Raw genomic sequence first — 12318 nt, forward strand, 5'->3', positions numbered from 1 at the left:
TTGTTACTGCCACTTCCAAGTATAGAGACAGTTTTTTTTTATTGTTTTTTTTTTTGAGACAGAGTCTCACTTTGTTGCCCTCAGTAGAGTGCCGTAGCATCATAGCTCACAGCAACCTCAAACTCTTGAGCTCAAGTGATCCTCTTACCTCAGCTTCCTAAGTAGCTGAGACTACTGGCACCCACCACAACACCTGGCTATTTTTAGAGACAGGGTCTGGCTTTTGCTCAGGCTGCTCTTGAATTTGTGAGCTTAAGCAATCTGTCTGCCTCAGCCTCCCAGAGTGCCAGGATTACAGGCATGAGCCACCACGCCCAGCTTAGAGACAGTTTTTAAAACTGCAAGGTGTACAATTACTGGCAAAGGCACTTTTTAACAATGGGGCAGTTTCTGGAAGCCAAAAATTGAAACTGAGGTTCTGTTAATCAGGATGACACTTAGGCTCAGTAGCAGAAGGCCTAGAAATGGGTGGTTCCGTGTTACACTCACACCGTGAGGAGGCTGCTTCCAAACTCATACCAGCAAATTCAAAATGGCCAATAGCAGGCAGGGGACCTCCTTCCTCCCAATCACCTGAACCAAGGGCTGGATGAACTGTGGCATCACTTGAAGAGCAGGTCACAAACTCCCCTGCTGGAAGCCCCCCTGAGACTATGGTAAGCATCAGCCCTGGCATGAAGCTCACCTGTGTGCACATTTAGCCATTGTCCTGGGTCATTCTGTAGCCGATCAAAAAGAGTATTTCTGTAAACTGGTCTGATGGTCAAAATAATCTAGGTGCTTGTTAAAGATACAGATTCTCAGGCTTCTCCCTGGGGATTCTAACTTAGAAGGGACAGGGTGGGGCTCAGAAATCTGTACTCTTAAGAGCTTTCCTGGGTATGTAGTAGATCAAGGTAAATTTAGGGAAACCCTGGATCAGAAGTTTAGGGTAGTCAAAACACAAGGAGAAAATAAATGAAAGAGAAAATGAAAATGGTCCCTTCCCTTTCCCTTTGGTGGACTCCAAGTGCAGCAAGGCCTGGCAGGGGGGGATGCTGCTACTACCTTTGTCTATGTGGTAGAGATAGGTCTCCTGGCTCATGGCAGCGAGGAGGTGCAGGACGCAGGTGTAGATGCGGGTCTTATCGTCGCTGCTGTCCTCCCAGGTGTAGTCTTGGATCACATTAAGAAGCTCTCGAACCAGAAACAGGACCCCGTGTTCAGGATGATCCTAGTGGAGAAATAAGAAAGGATAAATAATCCTAGAGATGAAGTAAACAGAAAAAAAAAATCAGCACAGAGATCCAAGTCCTCCTTTCAACAGCTTAGGAGAAATTAAAACGCTAGTTACTTAACAAAGGCAAGGTGCATTCCTACGCCTGGTTAAACTGTACAGAGGAAAGTGACAAAACGTGATTTCCACTAATCGGCACACTCCCATCTGGGCAAACACATTTTGAGAGCCTCCCTTTTCAGGTCCAAGGAAGTAGAAAGCAAAGTTACCTGTCAGTTTAATGGCCTGTTTCTAAAATTACACTCTTGTTTTTCTGTAGATAGCAGTGAAAAAAGTCAGTCCTGTTCCAATTAGAAAAGCAAGATTGTGGGTCTCGTGGCAGATGGAACAGAAGCCACCCACGCTAGATAAGCCCACAAATGATCACTGCCACCACTCCAGGCACTGACTTTAAATAGAGCCTCACTCTTTAGGACGTTCAACCACAGCAACGGCCAAATGGAGGATCCTCTTGGGAGAGGAAAAACCCAAGAGACAGTCACAGAGTTTACAGCAAACACTGTTTTTCAGATGCTAAAAAGAATCCTAAAAAAAAGTGTTAGGAGGATGTCAAAAAGTGAGTGGTTTCAATTCAGTTCCAAAAAGGCAAGTGTGATTATGAGGCTCTCCCTGCTTAAAATGCTCCAAGGGCTTCCCATGCCAGGCAGATGGCAGAAGATGTGCTCAGGCAGCCCCTCCACGCCCAGTGCCCTGTCTCATGCACGTCCCCCTCACTTGCCCCACTCACACCTTCACCAGTGCCCCTGATGTGGGGAAAGGCATTCCTGGGACCTGCAAGCCCCGCAGCTGGGGGAGGCCATCTGGCACTAGATGCCACCTGGGGTGCAAGAACAAAGCCATTGCTAAACCATGGCCCAGCCAGCATGGGGGCAGGGAGAGAAACTCCCCCCACCCCCTCACCCCCATGCTGCTGGTGCCTTCTATTGGCTGAAAAAAATGGGAGCCAGAGGAAGGCAAGGCAGGTGACACAGTCCCCAGAAGCCAGACTCCCCGGCACAAGGCAGGGAGGGGGTGATGTGTGTGCTGGCACAGGCCTGCTGTCTCTGACTGCGGTCCTGGCGCCCAGGGCTTGGCCAGACCGGCCCCCAGGCATCCTTCAGCTCTCATATTACACATCTGCTCCTCCACACACCTTCCATGATGGTTTGTCTAGAGTCCCCTCACTCTAGAGGGGACTTTTCTTTACCAATCAGCCTGTCTTGTTATCTTCAGATCACTTCTCACCATTCCAAAAGATCATACTCCTTCAGTGCAAGCCCCGCAATATTGCCTGGTTTACCAGTTTCTCTCTCTAGCCCATAATCTGCAGGATTTGTCGTGTTTGCTAACACACTGCCAGTCTGCTGGCCCGCACACTGTATTGTCAATGCGCCTCCAGGAGCACAATGTGAATGATGCCCTGGCTCCCGGGATGGCGCTGGGCAGATGGCAGACACCAGGTAAATAATGCTGAAAGACTACACTTCTTCCAATACCTTCTATGTCCTAGACACTGGGGTGGGAACAAAAACAAATGATAATAGCCAACGTGTAGCTGCTACCATAGCTTTTCTATGTTCCAGGAAGATGCCCCCATTTCACAGATAGAAAATGAGCCACAGAGAGGTTATGTGGCCCAAGGCCACAATGCTGGTATCTAGGGGACCCAAGATTCATATCCTTGCAGTCTGGCTCCAGAGCGGACATTCTTAATTGTTGATGCTATATTTACACTGCCTCTCTGTAGATTAACCAGGGACAAGGCATACATGAAGCCAACTATTTTGAATACAAGCCTGGAACGTGAGAAGCATTATCGCCAAGGAGGGTGGGAATCAAAAACAGCCTAATCCAACATGAACATGCGTCTATAGCGCATGCAGTAAGGCTTTCAGTGGGTGAAAGCCCTCATGGTGGAACGGCGCGAGATGTTTTACGGAAGCTGGTAACATCTGCAGTAATTGCTTTCATGGTATGGACCAGAAAGAAGACACGTGGTGCTCAAGGTCTGAGCGCTGCGAACCCCATGCATCAAAGTTGTGCATGCCGAGGTCCGCCTTCCATTTGGGTCTCAGCTGGCAACTGACTACTTGTGGCCTTCCTTTGCTAACAGCTGTTTCTAACTAGGCTATTTTCGCTATGTGGATGTTCAAAAATATATTTTATGTAAGGATCTGCTTTGGGAAGAGACAACAATCTGAATGTTCCAGTAACTTAATTTCAATACAAATGCCGTAACTCTTGTGGGAGAGCATGCAACACGTTTTCCAAAATGTAGAACAAGAAAAGGTTTGTAGTGAGGCATCGCTGTGAGCTCTTGCTCACAATTGAAGAGGTAAGAGACTGTTTCCAACCTTCTTTCCCCAACAGGGAAAATATTTTCCAACCTTCTTCTGTTTCCAACCTTCTTTCCCCAACAGGGAAAATATTTTCCACGTGATATCTATGCTTCAGTGGTTGTAACAATTTTCCAAAAAATTATACTTTGATGGTTCAATGCCAACAACTGAAGCAATGTGGACAGAGGTTTTGTTTTTGTTTTTTTTTAAAGAAGAAAAAGTGCCTGGATTCAGATGGCAGTTCCAGTGGGAAAAAGTATTCCTGCGTGTCCCAGGCAGGGCTACCTCTCCAGGCAGAGCAAAAAAATGCTGAAAAGACGGTTCCCAAAGGGGTGCTTGGCAGGGCTCCAACTCCTGCCCACCTAGCCTACAGGGGCCTGACTCCCCCCATTAGCAATATCCCTCTGGACCTCTGGTCTGCAGGAATTCTTCTGTTAAACCCCACTCCCTTGGGAGAAATAATACACCACAGAAGTGACTACCTTCCTAGGAAAGCCAAGATGAGGGGCAGTGAAGATGGTGGCTGAGCCCAGACATTGTGGCTGGGACTCTGACTTATAATTCTCAGTTTTGTGTGCCTCGCTTTACCTCTCTGTGCCTAATTTCACTTCTGTGAAGTGAAAATGACAGTAACAGGTTTTTTTTGAGGATTTATTTGTGAACTGTTGGCTGGCTCATCAGTATGAGCTATATGACTGTTGATTAAACAAATAATAAAGACCTTTAGAAAAGGAGCCAGGCTGGGCGTGGTGCCTGTAGTCCCAGCTACTCCAGAGACTGAGGCAGGAGGATCAATTGCTGGAGCTCAGGAGTTAAGGCTGCAGTGAATTATGATCATGCCACTGTACTCCAACCTGGGTGACAGAGTGAGACCCTGTCTCAATAAAATAAATTAATACAATAAAGTACATTTATAAAAAAAAAAAGAAAAGGCGCCAGACAGAACACAGGTGGGCTGGGAGGGAGAGCAGGACAGGAAAGAAAGGAGGGGACAGGAAGGCAGAGCTGGAGCAGGGGAGACAGCCACCAGCCTGCTGCTTGTCTTGGCCCCATCTGCCTCACCAGCTTCCCAGGCATCCCTCGTGCTCTCCCCACGTGCCAGTCACTGTGGCTTTCTGCTGGCCCCTCCAGTTCACTGGGCTCCTTTCTACCTCGAGGCCCTTACCCAGCATGCCCCCCCCTCTCCCCCTTGCACCTAGTTAACTACTTACTAGTTCTCCCTCCAATCTCAGCTTAAATGGCACTTTCTCAGGTAACTCCCCTGACTTCTCAGATTGGGAGCTCTCAGAGGCACCTGCAGTTCTTCCTGACACTTACATAATTGCAGTTAAGTATTAATTTAGCATTAAGTCTGTCCTCCTGAATAGAAGGATGTGTTTCTCCTGCTCACTTCTCAATTCTCGGATCAACAAATATTTATGGGATTGACTGAATGAGTGAAACTTACACATTGACACCTTGCTATGCTCACGGCAGGACCTTTTCATCAGGATCAGAAGGAGAAATAACATCTCCCTGCTGCATCCTTGATGAATAGTGCCAAAAAATAGCAATAGTTTTTCCATTTCCTGCAAATCGCAACTGAATCAAACACACGTTCACAATGGATTAGGCCTTAGGAAATGCGGCACTGAACTTGTTCAGTCAATTCTACTTTAGTTGTCTTACCACGTGTTGTTACATGAAATGCATCAGTTCAATTATATTATATAGAGAAGACTATTTATTCAGCAAAGTGGTCTCCCAAGAGGATGACAACTACTGACACCAAAACAAAAGGCTTCAAAATGCTCCAAGAGTTCACTGTCTACAGAGGAGAGGGCCACGCTGGGGAACATTGACTTCTACATTTTCAAGTATGAATAAAGCAGGCCAGCTCGGTGCCTGTAGTCCAGTGGTTAAGGTGCCCGCCACATATATCAGGGCTGGTGGGTTTGAACCCGGCCCGAACCTGTTAACAACAATACAGCCATAACAAAAAAATAGCCGGGTGTTGCGGTGGGTGCCTGTAGTCCCAGCTATTTGGGAGGCTGAGGCAAGAAAATCACTTAAGCCCTAGAGTTTGAGGTTGCTGTGAATTGTGACGTCATGGCACTCTACCGAGGGTGACATAGTAAGACTCTGTTTCCAAAAAAAAGAAAAGCAGGCCAGGGACTATATGGTCTCAAATGGCTTTAATCTTTCTAAACAAATAAAATAAATCAAAGCTTTCCAAACCCATCCTTTAAGAAATCTTTGCAGGCTGGGCACAGTGGCTTGCACCTGTAATCCCAACACTCTGGGAAGCTGAGGCCAGAGGATTACTTGAGCTCAAGAGTTTGAGACCAGCCTGAGTAACAGTGAGACTCTGTCTCTACAAAAAAATTGAAGGGAAGAAAAAAAAAACTCAAAACCACAAAACTTTGCACATGGTTGGTGGGAAAGCAAAATGATGCAGGCACTATGAAAAACTGTATGGAGGTTCCTCAAAAAACTAAAAATAGGGCCAGACATGGTGGCTCACACCTACAATACTAGCACTCTAGGAGGCCGAGGCAGGAAGATCGCTTGACCTTAGGAGTTTGAGACCAGCCTGAGCAAGAGCGAGACCTCCATCTCTAAAAAATAGCTGAACGTTGTGGTGGGCACCTGTAGTCTCAGCTACTATGGAGATTGAGGTGGGAGGATTACTTGAGCTCAGGAGTTTGAGGTTGCTGTGAGCTAGGCTGAAGCCAAGGCACTCTAGCCAGGGCAACACAGTGAAAGTCTGTCACAAAAGAAAGAAAAGAAACCCCACTAAAAATAGAACTACTATATGATCCAACAATCCCACTACTGGGTATATTTTTACTCCCACAATATATCCCGTTTCTAGCTAGGCTATTTTATCTCAAAGATATATCTTCGCTCTCATGTTCATGGCAGCATTACTTACATTACATTACATTATTATTCAGCCAAGATGTGGGAACAATGTGTATGTCCATTAACAGATGAATCCATAAACAAATGTGTTACATACAGGAAGTCCCCAGGCTATGAACAAGATAGGTTCTGTAGGTTTGTTTTTAAGTTGAATGTGTATGTAACTTGGAACAGGTACATTTAGTTATTACCTGTAATAGCCTCCATTCATACGTGTGAGTCATATGGCAGCTGGATGTTTGTAACTCAGGGATTTACTGGAATAGCTCCTGTCTGTAAGTACGAGCTGTATGTAAGTTGAACGTTTGTAACTCAGGGACTGCCTACACATAAAATGGGATATTAGCCTTTAAAAAGCCAGTCATCATGACTGCCCTGCGTGGACCAAGCCTGAAACATTACAGTGCGCCGTATTTGTTCAGGGTCATCGATCATTAACAACCCTGTACCTCCTTGTGAGATGCACTGTCAGTAACAACTCTGCAGGTACCACAGGGTATTTAGCCTGCCCTCTGGCTACCAGTTTGTCACCCCAGGGACAGAAACTATGGTTTACAAAGCACCTGTATAGCTACCATTTCATCCAATCCTCACAGTACTCCCTCAAGCTGGGCACTCTGATGACATCTGAGAAAGGTAACAACTGAGGCTCTAAGAAGTTACCAAACGTTTTTAATAACCCAGAGCAATGAAGTCTTTGGGTCAGGATTGAACACAAGTTTCTGATTCTAAGGAGGTTTTTCAAAAAGACTCCAGTGATTTTTAACATGCAGGCAGTAAACACATCCCAATTAATAGTGATCAATGGTTTCTATCAACCACATCATTCAATATCCTGATTTTATCCTTTCACTGGAACTACCAAAGGTTGGACAATTAATTTCATGAGCTTATCCTATCACTAAGGTCACCTCCAAAGCACTCTACTTGGCCACCTGGTGACTGGTTTGATATTCAGAAATGAGGCATGTAGCACTTCTATTAGGATGAATTTGAGACCTTAATTGTCAGACCTCAGTAGACTATCTGAAGAGGAGGGAAAAGTGAACATAAAGAACCAATGCAGGGATCCGAAAGCGCTAAATTCAAGCGCCAAGTGAAGGAGCTCTTGAAGAGGTCTCTGCAGCTTTGCCGGCTGACTCCGCACTGTCCCATTCTGGGGTGCTGCCCAGCCTGCTCACAGGACACGGAGAGGCCCCGCCCTGCTGACAGATCTGCAGCCTGAGCCCAGCCTCCTGACCACCCACTCACTCCAAAACTTGAAATCTGAAAAGGGAGAGTTGGAAGCTGACTCACTTTTTGTTTTCTCGGCTTTACTGAGCCATAATTCACACATCAAACAATATTCCCGTTTAAAATAACCAATTCAATGATTGTTTGCATATTACAGAGTTGTACAATCATCACATCTATACAATGAATTTTGGAACATTTCTCATCACCCTAAAAAGGAACCTTGCATCCATGGGAGCTGAGTCACTTTTTGGCCCAAGTTCACAGTGACGTTCCCCAAAGGGTGCTTCTTAGGACCAACCTACATCTGAATCACTGAGGAAGCTCTAACAATACCAACTCATGGGCCTGTTTCAACCTACTGAGTGAGACTCTTTGGGAGGAGCCCCAGGAATCTGTATTTTAACAAGTGCCCAAGGATTCCTATGCACATTTAGCTCAAGGAGGGGGTCTTTACCTGTTCTGTGCCTTGGATCTGTGACATCCAGGTGAAGCCTATGGATTCCTTGGAATACTATTTTTAATGTAGAAAATAAAACATAAAAGGCTGCAAAGAAAACCAACTACACTAAAATTTAGTTGCTGGAATATTTTTTCAATGCATTTGTGATATTATAATCTATTGCTTACTTGCAAAATCAATGTATTAACAGACCTACCAATGGGCCAAGTAACCACTGTGCTTTTTAAGGAAAGAAGAGCATAAACAATCTTCCAAAGTATCTTTCACACCTGAAATGTGACATGAACATATTTGTTGATTTCTTTTAGTGACCAAGTCCCAGATAGTGCTACTACTATTGTGGCTTGATGCCTGCAATTCGTAACTGAATGAAAGGCAAACTGTACTCAGAGGGTGATGAAAATAAAGATGTCATTTTTTTTCTTTCCGCACTCAAATTTATGTGGTCCTTCTGCCAGACTCCCAGGAGGCAGTAGGTGGATCCTGAGTTAAGAACCCTTGCTAGAGAGAGGATCTAGGAATTCCTCCGGTTCTTCCTTAATTTCTTCTAGCACAAGCCTGAGTGCCCATCACTCCCATTCCTCTAGAAACCCAGCATCCACCCAACAATGTTCCTTTTGACCTCCACTATCTTGTTTTGATTTCTCTTACTTGCCATCAAAAGAACTTTGCCATGACGTGACCTTTCCTAGAACTTATCACATGTCACGGCACTGTTCTGACCACATGAACAGCATGCGCTAACCTAATCCTCACAGCATCAGATAGGGAGATGCTAAAACATTATCTCCATTTTATAGATGAAGAAACTGCAGCCCAGTAATAAATAGCATATAGTTGCCTGAGACTGCAGAGCTGGAAGACAGGGCTGGAATTCTACCCCAGGCACCTTGGTCTAGAGGACTGTGCCCTTAACTACTGGGCAACCCTCTGCCTTAGCTGTACAGAGTGTGCAATGGACTGAAAGTTTCTCTCCCCTGAAATTCATATAATGAAACCCTAATCCCATTGTGATGATATTTGGAGGTGGGGCCTTTGAGAGGTCCCAGAGGACCAACTGCCCAGAAGGCCAGAGAGCTTGTCCTCGCCCTCTCTTTCTGTTACATGAGGACAGAACAAGAACATGGTTGTCTGCAACCTGAAGGAGGGGCCTCCGTAGAACCTGAGCAAGCTGGCATCCTGATCTCAGACTCCAGCCTACAGAATTATGAGAAATAAAAAACTGTGTGCTGTTTAAGCTACCTGGTCTACCGTATTTTGTTATAGCAGCCCAGGCTAACACAAAGCACAACTAACATGCCCCAGATATGGCAAGAATGGAAAATTCATTGAGCAATTCAAACATCTAATCATAAAATCAGCACAAAAATATTAGCTAGACCATCCCTGCACTTACAGGGCTAAGAATACGTATTATACACACCATAAGGTAAGTCAAAGAATGACTTCTCCTATGGCTCCTCCAGGAAAACGTACCGGAACTATTAATAAAGTAGAAAAGAAATTGCAGAGGAATTCCGTGAGGAATGATTCTGATGGCCGCATCTTTCCATCGATATTAATCGTCTTTGGAACTTCTGGAACGAGGCTTATCGCGGCCTTGAAAAAAGCATCAGCTGCAAAACAGAAGAAAAGTTCATGTATGAAAACTCTGAAAAATTTAGGGTTGGCTTTCTACTTCACATGGCCTAGAGGCCTGTCCTGACTTATGTGAAAATCAGGCCATGCCAAGGGCCCAATACAGCCAGCAATTTGTGACAGAGTGCCCCTGTTAAACCCTCCACTGAATTGCCTTTAGATCATTAAATGAGAAAAGCAGGCAGCAAATTTTTTTCTAGAAAATTTTGTAGTCTAGAAATGACAGTTACCTAGGCTGAGGGCTCAACCTGGACTAGTTCAATGAATTGTCACTTCCACCATGTGAGAAAGTGCTGTCACCTGCTCTACTTCACAGATGGGAATAAGGTGTCCTGCAAAGACATCTTATGTTTGCAGGAGGTCCCAGCATTGATTGGTAGGGAAGCCACAGCTCAAATTCTGAATTTGAGCCCTGGCTTGTCTGAATCTGTTCTTGTGCACACCATTTTTGTTAAAGAAATAACCATCGAAATGTCTGAAAGAACACATTCATACACACAGACACATGCACGCACCATACACACAGCTTCAGAGACTCTTGATTAATAGTTCCACAGAATCATGAGAGAAACGAAGATATTTTTAAGAGCTATGAAATAATCTGTAAAAGGAGAAGAGTTCAAAGGGAGGAGAAAAAGGAAGGTAAGGAGGAGACAGAGAGAGAAACAGGACAGAGGAAGGACGGGATGGGGAGAGAGGAAGGGATCGGAGGTGGAGGGGAAAATGGAGCGGGAGAGCGTTCTTGCTAGAACTGCCAAGGTATCAACTGTGAGAAAAAGCCTCAAGGTCAAAGCAATCAAAACAATGACCTGAAAAATGAAATTTTAAACTACACAACATGATCAAAAGTTTTCATGGTCTAAATATACTTCCACCTTGAAAGGACTTCCAGTGAGGCAAAGAGAACAATGCAGTGGTGGATGGTACCCTGAATTAGAGCAGGAACCTGACCAGGACACTGGAGGGCAAAGCCAACAACAAACGTTGCCTTTCCTGGGAACAAGGGCCCACATTTAATGAAAAGAGTATGTATCTGAAGACAGATGCTGAGATTTTGGCTTCTTTCGCTTATTCAAAGGAAAAGAGCCATGTCATAGAAAGACAATCCTCACAGCTTTCTGTATAAAGTTTGCTCTGTTCTGGAAGCTTCTTCCCAAGGCTTTCTCCTGAACCATGCACTCACTCCCTTTTCATACTCCTCTAAGCAACTTTATTAAGCGCCAACTGTGAACAGGGCACTCTCCTGGGCGGGTGAAATAAAAAGTGGGAACAAGAATAGACAACATCACTGTGGCAATGAGACCAACATAATCACAGTAATTAAAGCTCATTTTCTGGGAACCTAGTGTGGACTTCCGGCTAAGTAAGACATGAAGCAGCTGACCTCAATCTTTTTGGGGACAGAGATTAAATATGGGGCTCAGGGAAAAGGTACCAAATGTCTATTCTGAACCTTCCAGAACGAGTCAGAGGCTGCAAATAGTGACAAATAGAAGTAGAAGGCACTATTAATGGAACCCATAGGAACTCCTAAGCCCTGCCTTTAAGTGGCTCATATTATTATTATTATTATTTATTATTATTATTTTTTTTTGGAGACAGAGTCTCACTATGTCACCCTTGGTAGAGTGCTGTGGCGTCACAGCTCACAGCAACCTCAAAACTCTTGGGCTTAAGCAATTCTCTTACCTCACCCTCCCACATAGCTGGGACTACAGGTGCCCGTCACAACACCCAGCTATTTTTTTGTTGCAGTTGTTTAGCTGACCCGGGCCAGTTTCAAACCCTCCACCCTCGGTGTATGTGGCTGGCACTATAACCACTGTGCTACGGGCGCCAAGCTGAGTGGCTCATATTCTTAGTCCCTCCAGCAGTCTCACAGTAAAGTAAGGATATCACGAAACAAGGTTCTCAGTGGGAACAAAAATTCTGCTCTGAGCAACTTGAAAGACCATTTCCCCCCCATGTGTGCGTTTGTTACAGAGCAGCCCAGAGAATGTGGCTGTCATTATGCTTCATTAAAGAGAGAACAGCTTTATCCCCAGCACTTGGCTCTTCTCAGTTCCCCACCTAGTTCCCAGACTCAAAGAGGGAGCTAAAGTAAACAGTTATTTAAGGGATGAGGCTTGCAGGGTTCACAGATTTTTATTTCTATCCTCAGAAGACTTGCCCCATATAGAAAATCTTGTCTGGGAAAGTACTCGATCTTAGTAATTAGAACCCAGATCCTACTGTATGTGAAGATAGTTTTTCCGCTTTAAAGTTCAGAATGACGTCAGGTGCGGTGGCTCACGCCTGTAATCCAAACACTCTAGGAGGCCAAGGTGGGAGGATTGCCTGAGCTCACAGGTTCGAGACTGGCCTGAGCCAGAGCAAGACCCCCGTCTTTAAAAACAGTCAAGCGTGGCGGTGCCTGTAGCTCAGTGAGTAGGGCGCCGGCCCCATATGCCGAGGGTGGCGGGTTCAAACCCAGCCCCGGCCAAACT

At 45.2% G+C, this 12318-nt stretch overlaps 1 protein-coding gene across 1 annotated transcript in view; it reads right to left on the minus strand.

The window, feature by feature from the left end:
• VPS35L (VPS35 endosomal protein sorting factor like) overlaps positions 1-12318 on the minus strand; it is a 149365-nt gene that overhangs the window by 16134 nt on the left and 120913 nt on the right. The window contains exons 27-28 of the mRNA XM_053556248.1: positions 9671-9810; positions 1048-1213 (exon numbers count right to left, since the gene is read on the minus strand). Of these exons, the coding sequence (XP_053412223.1) occupies positions 1048-1213; positions 9671-9810 (306 nt within the window). The remainder of the gene's footprint in view (positions 1-1047; positions 1214-9670; positions 9811-12318) is intronic.

This window comes from Nycticebus coucang, chromosome 12 (assembly GCF_027406575.1).
Source record: "Nycticebus coucang isolate mNycCou1 chromosome 12, mNycCou1.pri, whole genome shotgun sequence".
NCBI lineage: Eukaryota > Metazoa > Chordata > Mammalia > Primates > Lorisidae > Nycticebus > Nycticebus coucang.